The following is a 23,552-nucleotide window of genomic DNA, read 5'->3' on the forward strand; positions in this document are numbered from 1 at the left end:
CCGAATTTGTCCAAGTAGCACCTGTGCTGAAAGAGGAAGTCTACAAGGCTATAAGATGTATGAAAAAAGGGAAATGCCCAGGTAAAGATGGGATTTCAATAGACATTATAAAAGAAGCAGGGGAAGAATTTGCCAGTATGCTAGCTGCCTTGTTCACAAATTGTCTCACAAAATCGGATGTGCCTGAAGATTGGAATAACGCAACGATGGTTCTTCTTTTACAAAAAGGGTGAAAAAGAGGATATCAAGAACTATCGATGAATCAGTCTCCTTCAGTAATTTATAAAATCTTCACCAAAGGCTTGAATCCAAATTGGGCGAAGCTCAACCAAAACAACAAGCAGGATTTCGAAGTGGATTCAGTACAATGGATCACATCCAAACAATCAGGGAACTTATAGAGAGACACAAGGAATACGAATTACCATTGTGTATGGCCTTCATTGGTTTTGAAAAAGCGTTTGACTCTGTCTTCACATCTGCTGTTGTTAAAGCTCTAGATGTAATTGGGGGTGGAGAGGACTTACAACAATATCATCAAGAAAATATATGACAAAGCAACTGCAACGATTCGTTTGGATAAAAGAAAAGCAAAGATCAAACTTGGAAAAGGAGTCAGACAGGGTGATACTATCTCACCAAAACTCTTTACCGCTGTTTCAGAAGAAGTATTCCAAAAACTATATTGGGGTTAAAAAGGAATCAAAATAAGTGGAGAATTTGTAAAGGGATCGTTCAAGTATTACGTAAGCAAATGTTTAGCCATTTTTTACCCCGTCCCCCTCCGTCAGCAAAACTCTAACCCTCTTCCTTGCCCTTCTCAGCAAAATTTCGTCATCACTGCCCCCTACCCATTAACGCACACTGGTGGGATCATAAGCGTACGCGGGAGGAGGGGCATAGGGGGCTCGTGCACCTCCCTCTCCCCAGACGAAAAAAAAAATTTTTTAATGCAAAAAATATTTTTAAAAAAATTAAAATTTCGAAAGAAAATACCTTTTTATATGTTATTATAATCGACTTCTGTTAATTTCAATGCCATTTGAAGGGAAAAACTCTACTCACTGTAAAAAATTACTACTCACTGTACTTGGTCGTGGGTTGAGTGTGAATTTTGGCATACACCATTCTCATCAGAAATGTGAAACGAGTGGTCAAAGTAAGAGAAGGGGTGAATATTACCCCTCCTTCCCCCCCCCCTCCCGGTCCAGGGTACCAAACCAGCACCAGCTATAGTGTGAATATGAACAAAAACTATTTATTCTTAAGCTTCAACAGAGTAAAACAAGACGAGCTGAGGCTTCAAACAAATAAGAACACAACGAAACTACAGCCAATTCGAGCACAAACTGATATCGTGGCCTCAGAGGAGCGAAAAACACGGAAGTGAAACGACGGTCGGTTTTTAGCAATTGACCGTTTTCCTGGAGCATGCTAAATGTTCGCTTGTCATGGGATGTTACATGACCAACACTGATTAGACATTGAGAGCGATTATGTGTACTTTATGTGTACTATGTTATACTAGGGGTGAGAATATTGACATTTTCGGTGAATTCACCCACATACAATGATGGTCACTCGTGGGAAATTTCCCTTCGCTTTTCTTTCAACATTAAACAAAAGAATAATTGGAAGAAAAAAAAACGCAGGTCAATGTCAATGCCTTTCTCGAGACCTTCTTCCGAGAATGATCATTTCTATACATTGAATCGATGCAATTATTGTGGATTACAAAAATGTATCACTATAATAGTTTTTCATTGCATACTGTCACCTAAAAAGCCCTAAACTTTGATGATCGAGTAATTGACTGATTGTTGACAGAGGTACGGTATCAAAGGCCGCAACCAGATGCCTGGTCAGCCGGGGCAAATACGCATTAAGGAGACCCCCCCCCCCCTTCCCGCTTTTAATGTTGGGGGAGAAGTTAAAAAGGGAAATTATTTTGTAGTCCGGCGTCCGGGTCACCAGAACTCCCAAGTTTCTCTCTGGCTTTACAGCCCTACTCAGAATAGGTTAAAAACAACACCCCTTTAAAGCACTGAACAGGCAATCAGCAATGCCGACTGCTCGTCGCGATGCCTTCGAGAGACTTTGAGAAACACTGATATCCAGAGAGTATTTCGGTTCTTCTCTTTTAGACAACTTTTAGAGAGTTGGACTCGATGTCCAACTATTATCTGCTTTGCTCAGATAAGGGACGGTTTTTTTTTTCTTCAAATCTTCAGAAGAACAATATAAGAATACTCAGGATTTAAGGAACGGTGATGAAATGCGAATTAGTTACATAAGTAATTTATAACATTGTTTTGAATTATTGTAGATAATTACTCTTAAGAGTTATTATTATATAACAGACAAAATGCAATTGAAACCATTGAATTTTTGTAATATTTTCTGTGAGGTCTATGGGAGGGGGGTGGGGAGTCATTTTTAAATAAGTTTCAATTGTACGATTTTCACCCTTATACAACGTTTCGACGTGGCCTCTTGAATGTTGTGTGTGTAAGCGAGGTTCCATTTGTGGTAACGAATCTGTAGCATGGGAGAATCTGGTAGGGGCACAGAATGCAAAGGAACGATTTAATACTTCTGAATCTTTGAAGGAAGACCCTCATATAAATCCTTATGTAGGTCTTGAGAGTTTGGGAATACCAATTCCCAGGAAGTCATCTTGACTGTTGTTGTCTGAAGGACTTGTGTGTGAGAATAGGAAGAAAGAAAGAAAGGATCCAAAAAACAAGAATATTGATTGTCTTCTACTGGTCGATTATCCAATATTTTCTCTGAATTATTTTAGAATACCCGTTCTCAACAGAAATAAAAATAAAAAATTGCTTCAGGTGAAAGAGTAACAAGAAAAATTTTCAAGCTACCAGGGTTCCGGTATTTTTGAGGTTCCGTCCCTTTTGATTCCGCGGAACCCCAAAAAAGCTTACACGGAACCCAAGGGTTCCACGGAACACCGGTTGGGAAACCCTGCTGTAGGGGATTTATCAATAGGTAGAATGTTAGTTCAGGTGCCCCACCGCGATAACTATCGAAAGGTTTTTCCGATTTTGGCGCTCCGAATAAGATTCTATTGATAATATTTCATAGCTTCATAAAGGGTGGTTGATGACGTAAGCGCCATCCAAACCCCCTCACCCCCTTGTCATCAAACGTCAGCAAATCGGAAATCCTCTCTATCGATGCTGACGTAATACTTGAATGACCCCAAACCGTTTTCATTTTGCAGACGACATTGTTGTTATCAGCAGTAATCCAGACGAACTAGAAGAAATGATTCAAGAATTGGCGAAGGCAAGTATTCAGGCGGGCTTGAAAATGAATGTGCAAAAGACTGGAGTTACGTTCAACCCCTTTGAGTTGAAGAGGACAATCTTGCTCAACAACACAGAGATAGTAGAAGTAGAAAGCTATGGGACAAGAAATTAACATGGACAACGGAATCATTAATGAAATAAACAGAAGGATCAGGATTGGATGGAGCAATTTTGGCAAAAACTGTGTAATTCTGAAGAGTCACATGCCATTATGCCTGAAAAGAAAAGTTTTTAACCAGTGTGTGCTACCAGCACTGACTTATGGAGCTGAACACACAAGCAAGACGATACGAAGGCTACAGACAACACAAAGGAGCATGGAGAGATCTGTGCTAGGCATCACAAGAACCAACCCGCAAGGCTAAAAGGCTTATATCCCGGGAGGGACAGAGGCTGGGTCGTGTCTGGTCTGTCGGCATCACAAGAAGAGACAGAAAACGAATCACCTGGATGAGGAACCACACAAAGGTATCATCATGGAAATAATTAACCGTTTAAAGGCCGAACTATGAACAAAGTCACTTATTGAGAAATTGAATTTTCTGGATGTTATATATATATATGCCGAAACTGATATTTGGAAAGAAAAGTGATTTGCCTCCTCCGGGAATCGAACCCGGGTCTCTTTGGGGTTAGATTCCCGGAGGAGGCAAATCACTTTTCTTTCCAAATATCAGTTTCGGCATAACATCCAGAAAATTCAATTTCTCAGTACATTTCAGGCCGAAAAAATACCATCTCTTCAAAGTCAATTATTGTTTTGAAATTTGGAATTCGAGGTGTAGAAATTTTTTTTTCCTTTGTTTTTCACGTTGTTCCATGGCACTTGGGGAGAGGTGAAAGCGGGAACTGGTATCGCCTATATTCTCACGATTATTTATTTCTGGAGTACAGTTATCACACGAAATTTTCTATTTTCTACTAAGAGTTCAAATTCGCAACACATACTGGTTTTTTAACATGAAAATGAGTGCAGAAAATTCAAATTTTTTTTCTAATGTCCGTGATAAAAGAAGGAAAACATACATTTGGACCCGTTTGTCACATTGATATCATTTATACATAGTGTTTTGTTTTGGCAAACCGCACACCATCCTTGCGTCACAGACAATATAATGGCCATCACATGACCTGACATTTCTTTTTTTGAGTTGACAACGTGGAACTGAATGAATACTTAACCCCTCCTCCGTTCGTAGAAGGTTCATTGCCACTTCTCTTTGGAATTCCAAATGAGAAATAAGGTTCGCTTCTCGCAGCTCTGGATGAATTGTCCAACGTGCTATAATGGTCATATGGCAAATCTTTTCCAATGGAATCCAAAGCTGAGGTTCTGATTGAATTCTAGAAAGAATTATTTTTATCCCATGCGATAGTTTTTTTTCTGATTGCTCAAAACTGTCTTGTCTTTTCTTGAAACTTGAGTGTTGCACTTACGTTTTGCTCCTTTTTTTCTGTCCTACATCTTTAAAAGAACACGTTTCAGGAGTTTTCTAACACTTCATCGTCATTGCTGCAAAATTATTTAGCATTTCACATACATCAGAACTGTTGATACTAGATCATTTTCAACAAATCATCTTCATCCGTGAATTTTCCATTTTTTATTAGCACGTAATTGGCATATATCTATATCCTCTGATTCGGAATCTGAAAGAGTTTCTAAATATCCTACAGTTTCTTCTAATGGTAGACATATTTTTGATACTGTTACACTCAGCTGAACACAACAACACTATCTACGATTGTCGAACTTGGTTTGATTAGTCTGCAGTTTGCAAAAACATACATTTCCAAGAATGCAAGAAGAAAAAAGTACTCACCCAATATGTCCCCAGAAAGCACATTCCTCTGTGTCGTATTACCTAGAATTAGCCCCTATACACATGTCGAATGACGACAACACCCTGGGCTACGAACGGGAAAATCGAAGCAGCGCCTACATTAGATATCCATAGAATCTCGCTCTCTCGAAAGGCCAATGTTCCATAAATGGAACATGCATTTTTGAACGCGAATAGCTCTTTAACTTTTAACAGTACAAAAAACTAATTGATTTACTTTGATTGATATATTAAGTGGTAGAAACACACAAAATAATTTTCGATTGACTTCAAAATTGAAATTTTAGCAAATTTTAATCAAAATGGGGAAAAATGCCAAAAAATGTCAAATTTCAAAATTTTGTCAAAAATGTTTATATCAACCTGAAGTTTCCGAATTTATTTCAAAAAATAGTTTGAATTCTCCTCTATATATGATGAAAAACCGGAAATTTTTGAGCCAATTTTTATTGCATATTTTTGTAAATAAAAACTATGTTCAATATATGGAACATTGGCCTTTAAACGATTAAACGTCTAAAATGGAAATGGGCTGGACAATATTGCAAGAAGACAGGACAACAGATGGACCATAAGTATTCTAGATTGGTACCCCCGTGGTGTTAAACGTCCGAGAAGGCGTCCGACGCAAGATGGATTGATGAGATCACATGGGTGCAAGCGTCCCTCATCCATTTTGGAGCAGCAAACTTTCATTTTTGGAGCAGACATTTTGAAAATTGGGCAGAATTAAAAACTAACTATATCTGCAATATAAGGAGTAATTTTTCTTCGAAATGCCAAAAGTTTTGCCAAAAATGGTTGTAACGAATAATTCTAAATAAATTTCCTTCACAAATTAAAGTCCATTTAAATTTTTTCTGAAGTATCTTATCTCTATTACTACTAAAACATGCATTACTGAAATGATGAATAAAAATTATTAGACTCTTTTCAAATTAAGCACCATGCATACTGAAAACCTAGGCAACAAGAATTTCTGCTGCTTGAACACCAAAATCTTATTCATCCTGATATAGCAAAAAAAGTGCGTGCAGAATATAATAAGGGTTTTCGTGAAAAAAGAAATTAGCTTCTCGCAGAATTTAAAGGAATTATTAACGAGAAAAATATAAATACCTTATTTACTTACACAATTTCTCAACATAATAGCATGTTAATAGATTAAAAATGGTTTTTTTTTTCTGTTTTCTCAGCCTGAAGCCTGTTACAATATTTTCTATACGAATCACGAGTCACTTTCAGAAGTTCCGCATCTTAATGGCAATTTTTTTCAAATTTTTCATGCCGTTGAACATAATATTTTGTGTCTTATTCTTTTACAGCATTTGATGGACAGATTTTTCACTGTTCAAACAGACTTTTGTTAACACTGAACTCTCTTTCAATGTTTGCATTACCATGTGCTAAAGATAAAAAAGCCTTCACCAAATTTGGCAAAATTTTGGGCTGCTTTCAAGGTTACAAAGTTTGACTATGTCTGCCTAATATATATCTATTGTCTGAACTGATTTCACTTCTTGTAATTCTTTGCATTACAGTGCAACCTATTCATCACCCATAATTGATAGTTCTGTTGGTGCAGGGCCAGTCTTAGACCTGGTGGCGCCCGGTGCAAAAACAGTAGTCAGCCCCCCCCCCAGGCGAATCCAGAGTGATGTGTCAGAGGAAGCAATTTTTGCTAGTCATTAATGTCCCGTAAAATACGGGACAGATTCATTCTACCATATTATCAAACTCTAGGTGTCGTGATCGTTCCCATCGCCCCCACCTCTTTGTTGGATATTAAGGGACGAAGAAGTCGGAAAAGCTTCTCTCTAGAATGGGATTACTGCTATTTAACTAGTAAACAAGCATAAAACCCCAACTTGTTTGATTTAATTATGAGATTTAAAAACATTAAAAAAGCAAAACGTCACACATTCATGCAGGATACTCATCACAAAGGATCTAACTGTTCTTCTTTATGCTTATTTTAATTGAATTTTATGGTAAAATTCACGTATAGTGCACACATCAAAGCTGATAATAAAAGTGGTTAAATTAAAGTGAAATTACGTATGATTTCTTTCATATTTATGACTCATGAACTTCATTTGAAATTATACCTTTCAGACCCAGTACTGAGAAACAGAAGAGGCAGGCAAACACCAGCTAAAGCACCGGGGCCTTTCAACTTGGGCAGGCCCGAAACTATCCTGAGACAACTTGGACGGTGCCCCGTGCCGAATGGGAGGGGACGCGCTTGTAACTCCTTTTTCTGAGCATAACTATTTCAAGGAGACTCCAAGAAAAGACTGCTCCCGAGAAAGCACGCTACGGCCCTGGGAAGGGGCAGGGCCGTCTTGAGAGCATCATGGCCCCCCGGGCCAAGTGGTTTTTCTGAAGCCCTACCAAGTAAATTCTAGAAAATCTTAACTAGATCTCATTTTCGTGAGGTCCTTCTACTCTTCCGGGCCGCTCCCGGGTGGGCTCATGCGTTAAGACGGCACTGGGAAGGGGTTGTTTTTTCTCTCTGTAGATTTTTTTTTTAACCTTCAGGGACTTCGGCTTTAATTTCAACGATAACGCACAATACTTGAAGTTTGGGCTGAACATCCCTGATGTTACAAAAATAATATCTGAAGTGAAAAGAAGCAACCCGTACGTTTGTGCATACACGGTCTAAAATGGTTATGCATAATCACCGGTAAAAGTGATAAATGTTGCGAAATTTATCAAACTTATCGAGACGATTGGTGTTTGTGAGACTTGTACAGAATGAACTGTTCTGAAAAAGGAGTTAGATCTATGGTTCCATTATTTCGAATTTGCTCAGCTAATCGTAACTTCCAAGTGTTTTTTTCTACATCTTTTAATGGCAACAAAAGACCACTCAATCTGCTCCTGGAAAATCACATTTCTCTCTTTTCAGATGTTATCTTTCCATTTCCTAAGAACTTTTAGTTCCAGAACTTCTTTTTTTTTTTTCTTGTTTCGCGGCGCCAATCCAAATTTTTTCCAATATGTTTACCACTGTGCCTCAAATCGTAATTAATCTATAAGCTTAACTTACAGTTACAGGCAGCTAGATTAAGTTACCATTATGATTCGTATTCCCAAATAATGTATAACATAGTGGAAAAATTGCTTGTTTTAATAAACTGGCACACTATTTAACTAATAAATCTATTTGGTGAGACACATCATCGCTCTTACACCTAGTACCTTACCAAAGTGCAAAACAATGCTGTGAAGCATATCTTAGGGACAACGATACCACTGGAATAAAGCAATACATATTTTGCACCTCAAACTTTTTTCTTAGTTTCAAAAACAGAATTGCGAGGTGAGGTTCCCCTCACCCCACTTGGCACCCCTCTTACAGCGGGCACAAACAATTTTTCCTAATTTTTTTTGTATTTTCCCTTTCACTTCGGATTAGACACCCTTCTAGAGCACACCCAGTCCCTGGGTGCCCCTGGTTGAACTAATAGGAAAAACTCTTCTCGTGTGACAGGTAGGAACGAGGCCCACGTGCAGGATCCCTATTTAAATGGTCAGCAAATCATAGGTTTTAATTCATTCATTGGTTTTTTAAATATTTATTCAGTATTTTCTTTCGAAATACTGCACTGTATTCGTGGCGATTCGATTCTGCGTTTTTAATAAAAGTAATACAAGTTGGGAAAAAAGAGGCATGAAAGGCCTCTCTGGATAAAAATCTTTCTCTCATCAAAAGACACCTTCAATTCCTATAACACTCCTCACAACACAGGAAACACTTTGGCTCTCGTTAGTAGAAAAACTGGGTGACCAAGGGTGATTCCTCCATTATTTTTTTCTGCACAACAAAAGAGAAAGAAATTGCTTCCCCCCCCCCCAATTTCTCCTGCAGTGGTAAAAGAAAAGAGCTCGAGAGACAGCGTGCATTTTTATCTGACCAAAATCGCTATGTACTGTACGTATATAGGTGCACTGCCCATCGATTCTTTTCTTATTCATATTTCTTTTCGAAAAATAACCGTAATATTATATACCCGCGAACCTCCAATTTTTGTCACATCTCGGTCATTATTCATGCATATTTATAGTTATTTTTTTAAATAAGTATCTTAAGCATATTTTTCTGGTAGTGTATATTTAACGCGTTTCGGCGCCCCTTCTCATTTCGCGCCCGGTGCAACTGCACCAATCGCACTGCCCTAAGACCCCCCTCCCTCTTGCCTAATGCAGTTGCAGCCCAGGTCAACCATTCTGATAACGATATTCAACTGTGTAATCAAGTGCTCTTAAAATTTTAGGATTCCCTATGGGATGGTTGACGCTGGGGAAAAAATTTACATTTAACAGAAAATTTACTATTTGATCATTTGTTATGTTGTTCTCTCCTGATGCTCTAAGAACGTGCTTATTTTGCTGAATGGTTAATCCGGCCTGCCTCTACAGGATATACTTTAGGGCGTTCCATTTCAAAATTTTTTTAGAATTTGTGTTATTGGTACCATTCGTTTCTAAGGAACCAGCTGCACATTTTTTTTTTCAAGGTTAATCCTTTCGAAAACTTCCTCTTTTAACTTAATGTTAAATATTAGGACGACACATACAAGGGAACTACAATAAACGTTTTATTGAGTTCCTGTAAAATTGACCAAAACACTGAATGAGTTTTGGAATGGAACGCGTGTGTCAGTAATGAATGACTCCTGAACAAGAGCTGTAGTGTAAATTGAGCTACGTGACGTAATTTAAGAACTGTAAAATAACTAGACCAAAAAACGGTACATTCTTTTTTTTAAAGGCGGGACGTATGGTCAAGTAGATATCGCTTGTAAACGATCCCCTGCGTTAAAGCTGTCAGCCTCCCGCAATAAACGTGTTTAGGAGCGGCACATGAGGCTTCGCACGCGGGCGGAGGGTAAGCTTGAGCCGCCTCTGACTCTACCTCAGTGAATATTGCACTTAGAAACATTGAATTTTCTTTGTTGACCTTGAAAGAGACAGGGCAACAACTTTTTAATTGGGTTTAAAGGACAGGGTGTCCGTATAAAAATTATTTATATTTTATAATACAACCTTTTTTTTACTATATAACACCCCCCCCCCCCCCCCACACACTTGCAACATGAATGAGGTATCCATGTTATTTGGATACTGTTTCTAATTGGAAGTAGCCCCTAAAATCAATGATTCGCCAGTACCACTTTGTATATATTTTGTGCATATTTTTTACAAAAGTAATTCACAAATAACCTACACAATATACATAAGGTAAATTTTATTTACAAACTTTTGCTCTAACATAGCATTTATACATTACGATGTAGTCTCTGAACAGTTATTCGATGTCAGTGTTTTTGAACCACAATGTTCAGTGATCACAAAATGTTTCGCACGTTGCACATAGTATGTATATGTGATATTGCAAACAGCAGTTCATTTGCAAACTATTGAAACAAAGTATTTCATTAAAAACAATCACACTAAAAAAGGTTAACATTTACAATGAAAAGAGTTGAGAGCTGGCTTTCATGTTTATTAAAAAATCTATCTTACCATAACACAAGCAAATGTTAAATAACGATGCCAGAGCCTCCAATTCGAAGAAAACATCGGGCAGTAGGGTGGCCAGACAAACCGCATGTCTAGTATTGAAGGGTGTAAACTGTATGTGTGCATGATACATACTTTTCATTTCCCTCATCAGTAAAAAAATCATAGTTATGACCCTGATTGAGACGATTTAGTATTAGAATTAAGGGAGGATTAATAGAGTTCAAAGTTGGATCAATTTACTACAGTTTTGGAAATTTCATTGTAATTATTTCGCAGAGCAGAATACATGCCTGCTAAAATATCTCATGCTCTTTTCTTTAGAATAAGAGTCATTGTATATATATATATATAATGATGAAATAAAATTATGTGTATAGTCTATTTATAACCTTTATAAAAACCATGGCTACCTTGACCCCCCCCCCCCACTTCAAGCCAGGGTAAAACTACAGTGCAAAAAATTAGAAATGTACAAGGTTGAAAAGGTTCAAGGTCCTAAAAACTAAGGCACCTAGAAAGCAGGACGAACTCATCATTTTCCATCTTTGAATAAAAAACTGGTTCTGCCACTCTAAGTGACATCTAATCAAAAAACCAATATAGGGAACATCGATTGGCTTTAGCAATAATACTGACGTCACACTCACGCTCAAAGATGGTGGATGAGTCAACCTAAGGTTTCAAGGAGCCCCACTGCCAACAATATAATTGCCTATAAAACTTGCTCTCACAGAACCTTGAGAACCAGAGACAAAATACTGAACGACTGAATTTCAGATTTTTCCAATGGAAAAGATGTATTTAATTTGCATCAATCAAAATATGAGGACGAGACACCTAATTTGAAATTTAAAAAAATGATTCCCCACATACCCTTTGAAGAATTAAGAGCATCTTTCTCTAACATAGTTTGTCCCAAACAAGTATATGATGTACAAAAATTTTGGTTTCATCAATCCACCAGTTCTACCACCTCTCAAATACACTTGTAGCATTTGATCAATCTATATGTAGACTAGCATTTTAATACAATAAATACAAGGATGTAATTAAATACACAAAAATACATTCAAAAATCAACTTTTCCTTTTGCACAAAAAATTACTTTCTCACAAAAATGTGACAAGTAAATACATAAACTCAAGACAGACATGTTTTGTTATTTCCTTTTAATATATATATGTATAAATATTTTACAAGGATACATATAGCATTGGATGAAGAATTATTAATATGCGTTGGATACATTTGCTGGAAGGTTTTTTCCTATTCCATTTAACGATTGAGGCATGAAAAATACATGACGAAAGATAACAAGAAGAATAATCCAGTAACTACACACATATACAATTCTCAAAAGATAGATAATTATGGAGACAAACAAAATTGCTGCAGTAAATACAGTTAATGAATTAACACAATAAAATTTAAGAATATTCATTGTTAGACATTACAAATTTAATCATATTTATTATAAATACATGCAGCAGCTAATATTGTTTTAATAATATTATATATTCAATTGAAGGGAGAGAGAATATCGATCTTACTACATGAAGGAGTAAGTAGTAGCTTTCCTGGACAGATCGTAAAGATCTCTTGGGAACGCGTGCTGATCAAGTTACAAAAAAACAAAAAAAGTTAGTCCATGAATTCTTTTAGAGAAGCAGATCTGCCAAACACCAATGAATATAAAAGCTATAGTCAACACTCTGAAAGGTGTCTATAATCTAACAGCAAATTGAAACTGACAGCTTCAACATGCTTGACCACATGTCATGTACAAGTTTGTTCAAAAAGTATCTAATCATAATTTTTCATGCGTAAACTAATTACATTTCGAGAAGCATGATTTGTGCACGTATGTAGGCAATACAAGCGTGCATGATTGAATTTTTACCTGCCTGCAGAAGATGCCGGCATTGGCAGACCTCCAGTAAACGAGGAAGAATAAGTGAGAGACGTCACATTATCATTTTCACAAAATGAAAGGAAAAACTTGAACAACACTACTGTATTAAATTTTGTGTGAATCTTGGTGATTCCAGAGTGAAAACAATCCGCAAGATTCAACAGACCTTCAAATATGAAGGTTGGGCATCACACCAATTAAGAACTTGTAAATCGCTTCAAAGATGGCTGAACATCAATGAAAAAGGAAGCATGTTTTGGTAGACCCTCAACATTCAGAAATGAGATCGTTATTGACCAAGTGAGGACTCTGGCGATGCATGCATGCCCCCCCCCCCAAGGGTGGTGAGAGAATCATCCCAGGGCTGGAGCTGTTTCACTCCCCCCCCCCCCAAGGGTGGGGCTGAAACAGCTCTGGCCCTGTGATGATTCTCTTTTTTTACGCCATAAATTCATTATAAAGGGACCAACAAAAGATCCCAGCCTACAAGCCCTGCTCCAGGATGTAGGGGCCATGGATGCAGGATCATGGAATCACGATCAGAGAACTTATAGACAAGGCAAGCTTTAACATTGGATCCATTCATGCTATTTTGACTGATGATCTGGGCTGCAGGAGATGCAATGTCACATAGACTGTTTTCTATGACTTCAGCTATGACAAGTATGCACTGCATGGCACAACCATCGCTTGCACTTCCTCACTGATTGGCAATCTTCTGGGGACTGGTAGCTTCTGAAGGCAGGGAAAAATTCAAGTATGCAGAGGATTTGCCTACATACATGCATCAAACTACATCTCCCTAGCTCTCTCTCTTCACTGGTTCACGCACAAAAAATTGTGGTCAGACATTTTTTGAATAAACCTTGTATATACTTCAATTGAAAAAATATATCAATTTTTATAAAGGGCTGTAGCCAGGGACAAAAGCAGATAAGGGCAAAGGGGGAATAAATTAAAATAAGAAAATTATATATATTTTAGCATATTGTCTGATGAAACAACAAAATCACTGACAAAATATAAAAGGAGGCAGGAGATAACCATCACCTTGAAATCCCTGGTTGGGAAAGGGAAAACAAAATCATCCTTTCTACTTCGAAATCACCAATTTCTGGCACAAATACACCTCATTTAGTCAGTGCACAAATAATGTAATATAAATGTCTTAGAGTCATTTTAATTTTGCATATAAGAACCTATTACTAACAATTTCTAGTTCCTCGTTTACATTTCAGAGGAAACAACTAGCAATCAACAATGTGATCTTAGTAATCTTATTAACCTGGGGTTCCTGTCAAGACTAATCTGACACTTTTCCACAGGTTTCTCAGCATACACAATGGTAACAAGCTATCAGTTGAAAAATCAATTCAGAGGCAAAGATTGAAATGAGGGGGTTTACAATTTCATTCGAGGACTAAGTCACTCCCTTATTGGCTGGGCTGTCACAGTAGGGATATTTATTGGTTGAGACACAACAGATTCATTCCACAGAGTTTCAAACAATCGTTCGATAATTGACTCATAATTATTTTAAAATCTAGCAACATGTGACTGGACTGAACTTATTTTCACTTTTTTTCCATTTTTTTCAGAATTGCATTCTGCATAAAATTTGAGACCAAAAAAAGCAAAATAAATAACTAAATTGAACTAAATCTCAATACTTTGTGAATTGACTATTACCAAAACCAATACATGATGAGGCCATGGTTAAAAAAAACCACAGAGATAAAAGTATTTCTAATTTTTTTTTTCACAAGAAAACTGTAATTCAATAATATTTCATAACAAACGATACCATGCTAAAGAGACAGTACTTTATCGCATGAACTACTAAAACAATGATATATATATAGACTAATGAAAAAGAAAAAAATATAAGAATCAAAATTTAAATAGCTAAGGACAAGTTGTCATTCTGATTATTTTTCCTCCACACAGTTGTTTGTGTGTGCAAAATTAAACATTGTCATCAGGTCACTCAAGGAGCCTTGATAAAGCTGACCATATAGACTGGCCTTATAGAAGCAGCGATAGGGAATATACATTTTACAAAAATGATTCAAAGCACTATGACTAACAGAATTAGAAATAATTTCAGTTTTTTTCATATATAATGTAAAAGGAATTATACTTTGAATGAGCTCAAACACTGTCTGCAAATTTTAGGAGTTCTCGAATAACTCCACAATCACAAATAAAAAAATAACTGTCCATTCAGTATTGTGGAGAATACATAATTCAGACTTATAATCTTGAAAACACACCCATAATATTTAAAGTACCCTAATGACTAGAGCCTGGAAGTTCACGCAAAGTGCCATAAATGCCTTTTTTGCCTATTTTCAAACTGTTTTGGTAAAAATGACTTTTTTAAAATTTCCATGCCATAAGTGCCTATTTCAACATAGTTTTAAATTTATTAATGAATTTCCAGAGGCCATAATCTGTAAAACTTGAATATTTTGAGTTCTGAAAACTTCACGAAAATTGGTCTTTTTTAAAATTTTTCCAAAACTCTCAGTATTAATTATCCTCAGAGAAAGCCCCCTCGTCCTTTCTAGTCCCATTTAGAAGCAAAAAAGTGATCTGAGGTATTGGTGTTGCCATGCATTAACTTTGCTTTAACAGGAGGGCATTAGGTGTGCATGATTTTGTTTTAGATGAATGCAGCCTTTGTTAGAAAAACAGAGGAAAACTAAAAATTTTTTTCTCTCCATATTTTTTGTATTTGTATATGCTTTACTCAGGCATTGGACTGCATGTATGTGTTTAGCTGACTGATGACTGTTGAGTACATGAATTGACGTCATGACTCACACAAGACAGAGTAGGAGCAGACAGGGCTCCGGGGCCCATGTTGTTTTGATTTAATTTTTTGTACTGTGAAAAAAAACTAACAACCACCATGGCTATTTATGAAGCATACATGCGTACATATTTAGTAGTTGGTTAAATTGACCAGAGTGGCCCTCAAGGGCATTTGACAGATGTGACCACACAGGGCCCTGTGCGGAAAAAAGTCTTGCATACGTGGTAATATATTTTTTTTTTTTTAAGTTTTTTCTTTTTTACAAAAGCAGATTAAGATAGCCATGTTTCAACTATAGAAATGATTATTCCAAATAAACGAGAATTATTTGCAACTCAAAGGAACACCACAGATCATTTTCTCTACCGGCTCCACATCTGGTAATGGTGGTCCTGGAATTGGCCTAATCCTGAGGATCTACTAACATTTTATTTTGGGTTTAAAATCAATTTAACTTGGATAATAATGCGGTTATTATAAACTATAATTGAAACAGTAGACAGTGCAACCAATTTTTCAGCTAGTTTTTGGACCCTTATATATATATATATATAATACCTTAGTTTTTAGTATTTTTCCTTCCTTTCATAAATTATAAACGAATTTTTAGTGCTTATTTTAGGTATTCTTAGTGCCTTTTTGCCTGCCTATTTTGATCATTTTAGTGCTTAAACTTCCGGGCGCTACTAATGACTAATCACATGTACCCTTTTGAGAAATTGATCATGTAAACATGCCTGCATTTCCCATATATTTTGAAAGCTTCACATTTTTTTTTTAAGCTGTTGCACTGAAGAAGGGCTGTTTTCCAGGTTGAAAAGTGCTATGAAATAATCTAACCGCATTTACAGCTGCCAAAAATTCTTGTTTGAATTACCACAAACTGTAGCACTGAAACTTTCTCCTCTACATTCTTGAGAATTGCTATGTTTATATGAAGAAATTATATGAAGACAAAAGAGAGACAGTTATCTGTGGAGTAGTGAAGGCCACTGCCCATCTTCATATATTTCAAGATGTCAAATTTTGAACTGCTGATGGCCAGGGATTTCACACTCTTGTTTTTACCTTCTTTAAAAATTCTTGAAAGAAGGCAAAAACAAGCATCACTGGATAGGTTCTTTTTTGAAGCCATATAAAAGAAATAGATTGCGATGAGCTGGCAGATAACAGCGAGTCCATGAGTCATTCTAAACAATATTCCCCCTCTCTCTTTGCTTAGAGTAATATAATTTGTAAACATTATTGTATTGAATGTTTACTTTATGGTGTTATTGTATTTTTTGCTTTACTGTTATTGCGTTTTATTATAGATTAAATGTCGTTTTTATCAGTCATTTTTAATAATTTTGGAACAAATCATCTGAGTTTCCATTATTTGGTATGGAAAAACTTGTTTCGATGCATGAGTGTTCTGGATTACGATCAGGTTTATGGAACAAATTATCTTCATAAAATAATCTAACCCCCCATTCATCTAACCCCCCAGATATAATTGCTGGATGTTGATCAGTTATATGCACAAATTATGATATATATATATATATATATATATATATATATATTGGGGCTGCTAAAAATTATGGGGATTGAGAGAAAGCCTAGTCTCTTTAGAATGTGTTACCAAGCTGACAATATCGCACAAAGAGAATTTTTGGTGAAAACACAACACATAGTTTACCAGTGGTGTATGGTGGTAATACCAAAATTGAAGGATTTATAAAAAAAAAAACCAATCTTTTGATGAACACTATGCTACGAAATGCAGTTGCAAGGCAATATATTTGAAGTTTTTTGGTCAATAATCTTTCAATTATTGCTTAAAATTCTTATTTCAATAGATGGCTGTCAGGAATTCAGCACTTGTAACAAATATTATAAAGCAACTATGGTATTGGCATCAAACTGATGACAAATGACAAAAGGAGGAGCCTACTTACATCATAAGATAAAATTAGGTTAAAGTACATATGGATGAAAATAGAACAATAGACGGCTAATCATGAATTTCTAAGACCTTTGAACAATTACAAAAAAGAAACACTGGGTAATTAAAATTAAAGTTCAGACAGCAAAGTTAACCGAAATAAGATCCTATGGTCAGAATGTTGTGAAATTTTTGTGTGCTCACAAGGCAATGGAATTTCATTCATTGAAGGGGAAAAAATTAGTTCAAGAATTTGCCTCTAGCTGGACAATTGGTGCTTCATTTCAGTGGAAGCAACATGCTGTCATTCGCATTGCGATTCAAGTTAAAATTGCGAAGTAGCATGTTTATCAATAGTTTTAAGCATATTTGTGAAGGCGTCATTGATATGATGCATGATGTTTCCTTTCAATTCTGATAAATTTGATTAGATTCGTCCAAAACACTAAGATTCAGGTCTGATAAACATGTTGATAATGTTAAGGAAAATGGCAGCTATGGTTCCCAAAATGACTGAAATAGCTGCTTCACTGGTGTTATAATGCTACTGTAACAGTGATGTTTGGAGAATGAAGAGTCAACTTACGTACTGCATAAGGATTCTTGAAATTCCAAAACCTGGATAGCCAAGTATTAATCATACACAAATATTCTGATCTGTTGCTGAACATACTTATTCAAGATGTCAGTATCCAAAGATAGATGACAGCATATTGAACATTTGTTATGCAACTCATAAATGTTTATTACTTTATTTTCATTGTAAAAAGCATCATTTGTATCCCAGAGTAGAAATTTTTAACTATGCTTAGTTTGTTTTCTTAACCAAACAAAATTCCATGGATTCACGAGTATATATGCAAATTTTTAGAACATCCTGGCTACAGGTTCTTGTTTCAGACCATTTGTAACTATAATTACAACCACCCCATACACCAGAATTAAATGAAGTTGACAGGACATGATACAAAATGTTGGATGAAATATTTTCGAAACACGTTTCTTGCTTTCTTCTTTTTCTCTTGCAAAAATGAAGATTTTTCTAATTAACATAGTTGGTTCTTTACTTTCTGTGACTACCTGCCAAACTAGGGGTACACTTTTCACCTTGATATATTTACTAAATAATAATTATTTTAGCTCATTATTGGTTCCCAATATAGCCTGTGACCATTCCTACCCTCTCCCAGTCAGTTTTCTAGATAGAAATCTCTTACCCTTGATCTCTCGCACGTGAGTCTCTCTGTGATTACTTTCAGCAATAAGTTTTATATTAATTACAAATTTTTCCCCATGAAAAAAAGAATAGGGGTTTCAGATCTAGATGCAGTATCATCATACCTAATATACCCTCACAAAATCAAACACGCATAACACACACAAACTCCTCAGCCTTGCTCCTCTATGAGAAAAAAAGAATGCCAAGAAGATGTTACAAAAACTTTCAATCAATGATAACACACACAATCAATAATTAAAAACAATAGCCTCATATGAAACTGCCTCAAACATAAAATTTGTCTAAAGTGCTTCTAGTTAGCACACTGCAGCAATTTGGCATCTAAATGCAATAAAACATCAAGTTCTCAAATGATAAGCGATCAAAATCTTATTACATTCATATATATATATATATATATGTACACATACACCCAAACGTAAATTGAACAATTCTAAAAAAAATTGCATAGAGTGACAAATATTTTTATAAAACAGTTCTCTAATTGCTCAGAAAGCAAGTTTTTCACAATAACAATAACAACATATCTTCTGTTCAAGCATGCTTGAGTGTAACTTCAATCATAGAAAGATCCAACATGTACCTATAACAGAAACATGTTAAAACAAGGAAATGACTTTTTTTTATCCTTTCTATTTAAGAAGGATATAAGATACCAATTACTAAAATATAACATGAATATTTTGTGAAACACTATTGTTCGTTATAATGAAAATATCATATTTGAATAGCCATAAACATTTTGTTGCTTTTGAGAATGTGCACAAATTCCCTGTTCTATACATGAATATTTCACAAAAAGGTGTTGCGATAAATGAAAACCTGATAATTTTTTTAACCTAGACACTAATTTGATTATCACATTTATGCTAAAACAAATTCATTGAAAAAAAAGAAAAATTACTAATAAATTTTACTTATATAACCATATTCTTATCACAGAAAAATTACAATTATATACACTTATCAGGGGGGGGGGGAGTATGCCTTAGTTTCTGCAGTTGCTGTTCTGTTTTTGGTCTAACCAGTCAGAACCTATGGTGTTAATTTTTTCAAAAATCTGCAGTGGCTGTCATTAAAGTTCATTTGGGACACTATTTGGTATTCACATTTATTTTAGAGAAAAGTGCTAGTGAGGGAGGGATACTGTTGAATAAGACAGTTTACTAGTGAGCTTTGGTAACTTGAAACACAACCCACTAGCAAACAGTCAGTTAAACTAACTAACGCAGTTAGTTTTTTCCAACCATATTTTGATTGAAAAATTTATTTCTTCACACCCAATTTTTTTTCAGAGCTCTTCTGTGTTCCCTCCTCCAGCTGGTTAACATGACTCCTCTTTAATTTGATTTGCACCCATGCCCTGCCCCTCCCCCAGAATTCCCCAGGTAAACACAAGGGGGACTATATAGTCCCTGGTTGAAAAACACTGTTTTAACCTCTCTGTGGAGGAACTTCTTGTGGTAGCAATGTGTGCTGCTTTCAGAACGATTCCAACAAAGACTAATCTAATGGGTTAATTGTTATAATGCCCGAGTTAATGCCCCTATATTGTAACTCTGAACATTCTGTAATACAGGAGGAGTATCTTATTGACCTGGGCTACTGCACTTGGGAAACATTCAGAAGATTTATAAGGACCCTCTATCTTTAGGGGAGGGAACGGAAAGGCACTATGTTTATCAGCAATTGGACATATACATGCAGTGGTTTCCACAGGAGGGATTTAATTGAAAAAGGTGATAAACATAGATCAAAACAGAGATCTGACTGGTTAGATATGTCCGCCAACTATTAACATCCAGCACTTTATCCATGAACAAAAAATGCTATTGCATGTGTATGTGTGATGAGATATATATTTACAGAGTATTTTGAATGTATACATTCATGATTTTGACTAACAAAACAATAAATGAAAAATAGTAAAAACAGTAATAAACTGCCTCACAATTTCATCTGTTTTAATGTATTAATAATTTTTTGCTAGGAAGAAGTTCACCTCAGTTGCTGCAGAGGTTAAAGATTTTATTGCCACATAATCAGATGATCGTAAGTTTTCCATCACATGTTTCGATGGGAAAATTACAGTAAAAGTCTGTTATAACAAGTACAGCTTATAACAAAAATCTCACTATTATAAATAATTTGACAGTGGTCATCAAAGCGCTAATGACAAAAAATATTTTTTTCGTTTATATCAAGTTATTTATGTACGAAAATCAGAACACATTCGCTATAACGAAAAGAAATGTTTGAAAAGCATGTTTTCTTTTCCCCTTTTTTAAGAATTATACACAAAATGAATTGAAAAGAGTAGTATTTTTTAAAATTTATTCGCCCTATTCATAGGTGTTTATAAACGGAGCATGTTAGTACTTCCCCACAGATAAGACCGCATGCTGTATCTTTTTATCTACGTAAGAGGTAGAAAAACACATCATTCCATCTGCAGGTGTATTGGTTGTGGAGGTGGGGAGGACCTCTGGTTTTGACATCATCATTTCCCATGAAAAATCTCCTCCCCTTCTTGGAAACTTCCAAAACTGGATATTGGGCAAACAAGTCTTAATTATTTTCTTTGCTTTAAATGTTATTGGACATTTTTAGTGCAATAAATACTCCAGTTGTAGAAACTGCTGCATTCCATAAAATTTTGTGATACAATCAACATTGTGTATGCATAAGCAGTTATCTCCAGATGCATATTTCAGCAAATGTAGTTCAAAAAGAAAGAAAAAATAAAAAAATTATTTAGTCTATTTCTCTCACCCTCCAAATTATTTATATGTTTCTACCGTGCAAAGAACTAAAATTTGTTTATAACGAGATGTCTGTTTATAACAATGATTTTTCCTCTGATTGTGAACTGCAATTACAGCAGACGTTTACTGTACTAAAGTAATTAAAGTAATTAATGCTGAAGGCCTACATTTTGTTGAATAGATCTGTTCCGGTTTTCTCATACAGTGATCTTTGGCTTGCACTGTCAATGCAAGGGACAAAGAAGAAAAAAAAACCCACATAAGTGAGATAATGATGCAGGAGTTCATATCTCAATTACCTTTAGAGCCACAGAAACTTCAGCATACCTCTAACTCAAAGCAAAATAGCACACAAAATAATAAAAAGCAACAATTAATTGTTGCCTTAAATAAAGAGAAACTTATTATCATTTTAGTTCCTTCTAAACTCTTATGAAAAAAATTGTCTGGATGACTGTAGTGATTAGCAAACACACATGAAATATATAAATATAATATAAACAAAAACAGGGCAAGTTTTATATATACACACACACAGGCATTAATAACTTTCTGATAGAATTTGATGCTCTCATTGAAAATTTCAAAAACAATATATGAAATGCTCATGGGATTAATAAGCAGAACAAAATGTAAAAATAAAAAAACTTGCAAATTTTTCTGTGAAAAAAATATAACAAAATTTTTTTCATGTTTCTATCATGTGAGCACTGCTCAAAAAGAAAATAAAAAGGATATCATCATTGGCACACAGGATGCAGTCTCTATAATTCAAACTGTGGTTTGTAAAAACTAAAATTTTATGTATTACAAATTCCACAAAGTTAGAATTTCAATGTTTCCAGGTAAAAACCATTTAAAACACGCTTAAAAACATTTTTGAAACAAATTTACCTTGTTGTGAGTTCAGTAAATATATAAAAACAATCAAAAAAAAAACTATGATGGGAGTTTATCAACAAATTACTTCAACTATCAATTGGATAAGATGGGCATGGCTCTGTTCTGATTTCAACAAAATTAATGAACTAATACATCCTTTATGAATTATATTCCAATAAATATGCAAAACTCAATGCATCCACAGCTCTTTAATATTGCCAAATATTTCTGCAGACAAACTACTTTATACACATAGTTAGGTAAAATAATAAACTTGATGAAAAACCATTAGATAGGATTACCATATGTTCATGTTTATACGTTAAAGTAACTGTCTGCATGCATTATTACCATTATTCCTTTCTTTTGTCCACATAGTCTATTACTGTTGACATCTAATATGCAGCATCATATATCTGGGACTACGAATAGAATATACAGGGTGATACAAAACTCGCATCTAAACAAGCAATTTGTGTCACGCAATAAAAGTGGTGAACTGCCGATGCAATTGAATGCATTAAACCTTTAAGGGGCATTGACAAGATATCTCGTTTTCATAAAAGTTTCTTCTTTTTGCGCTGACAAGCCCAGATATTTTATAAAGTTGATTTCTCAATGGAAAACATTTCCTTACAGCCCTTAATTTGCACCTGCTGAAAATCGGAAGAAAACTTACTTTATTTAAAAAAAGATACAGCATTTTGAAGGAAGGTTTAGTGATTTGAAATCACTAAACCTTAATTAATTAGAAATTATTTCTAATTGCTGCTTAAAGGGTTAAGTGCTGGTTTTGCCATTTATCCTTATTTCTATCATGGACTGCACAAAAGATGGCTGGTTTCAAAAGTGGACACGCATTTTATACATGGTGCTTCAGAAGGGAATGCTCTAGAAGCTGGTAGACTGTGCCAGGAGAGTTTTAAGACAAGACACGTAACCAAATTAAAAAACAAAAAAAACCTTTGAGCGATTGCATTGGTGTCTGCGTGAACCGTCTCTTTTGTCAGCAGCATGCAAGACACAAAGATATATCAAAGGGTACAAGGATACATTTCACACACACACCAGTGCCACAGAGTTTCTTGGCAGAAAAGACTTTTGGCACAGTACGTTTTTGTGATTCATGATAGAAATGACAGTAAATGATAAAATGAGCACTTTATGCACTCAATAATAGTCATCTAGTGGCCCACTGCTTGCATCATAAGCACAACATTGCATTATATGACAAAAATGACTAATTTAGAAGTGTTCTATCAAAAGTTCTGAATCATCCTGCATTCCTTGTAATTTATCT

General features: G+C 35.4%; 1 protein-coding gene across 1 annotated transcript in view; it reads right to left on the bottom strand.

The window, feature by feature from the left end:
• Positions 1–19,013: 19,013 nt before the first annotated feature.
• The window catches only part of LOC149088318 (uncharacterized), a 234,276-nt gene continuing 229,737 nt past the window's right edge, over positions 19,014–23,552 (bottom strand). The window contains exon 20 of the mRNA XM_089246939.1: positions 19,014–19,188. Coding sequence (XP_089103065.1) covers positions 19,140–19,188 — 49 coding nt within the window. The 3' untranslated portion in view covers positions 19,014–19,139. The remainder of the gene's footprint in view (positions 19,189–23,552) is intronic.

The sequence above is a fragment of the Pholcus phalangioides genome, unplaced genomic scaffold, assembly GCF_987345545.1.
Source record: "Pholcus phalangioides strain wild (caught in Gottingen) unplaced genomic scaffold, Ppha-v1.0 ptg000003l_1, whole genome shotgun sequence".
Taxonomy (NCBI): domain Eukaryota; kingdom Metazoa; phylum Arthropoda; class Arachnida; order Araneae; family Pholcidae; genus Pholcus; species Pholcus phalangioides.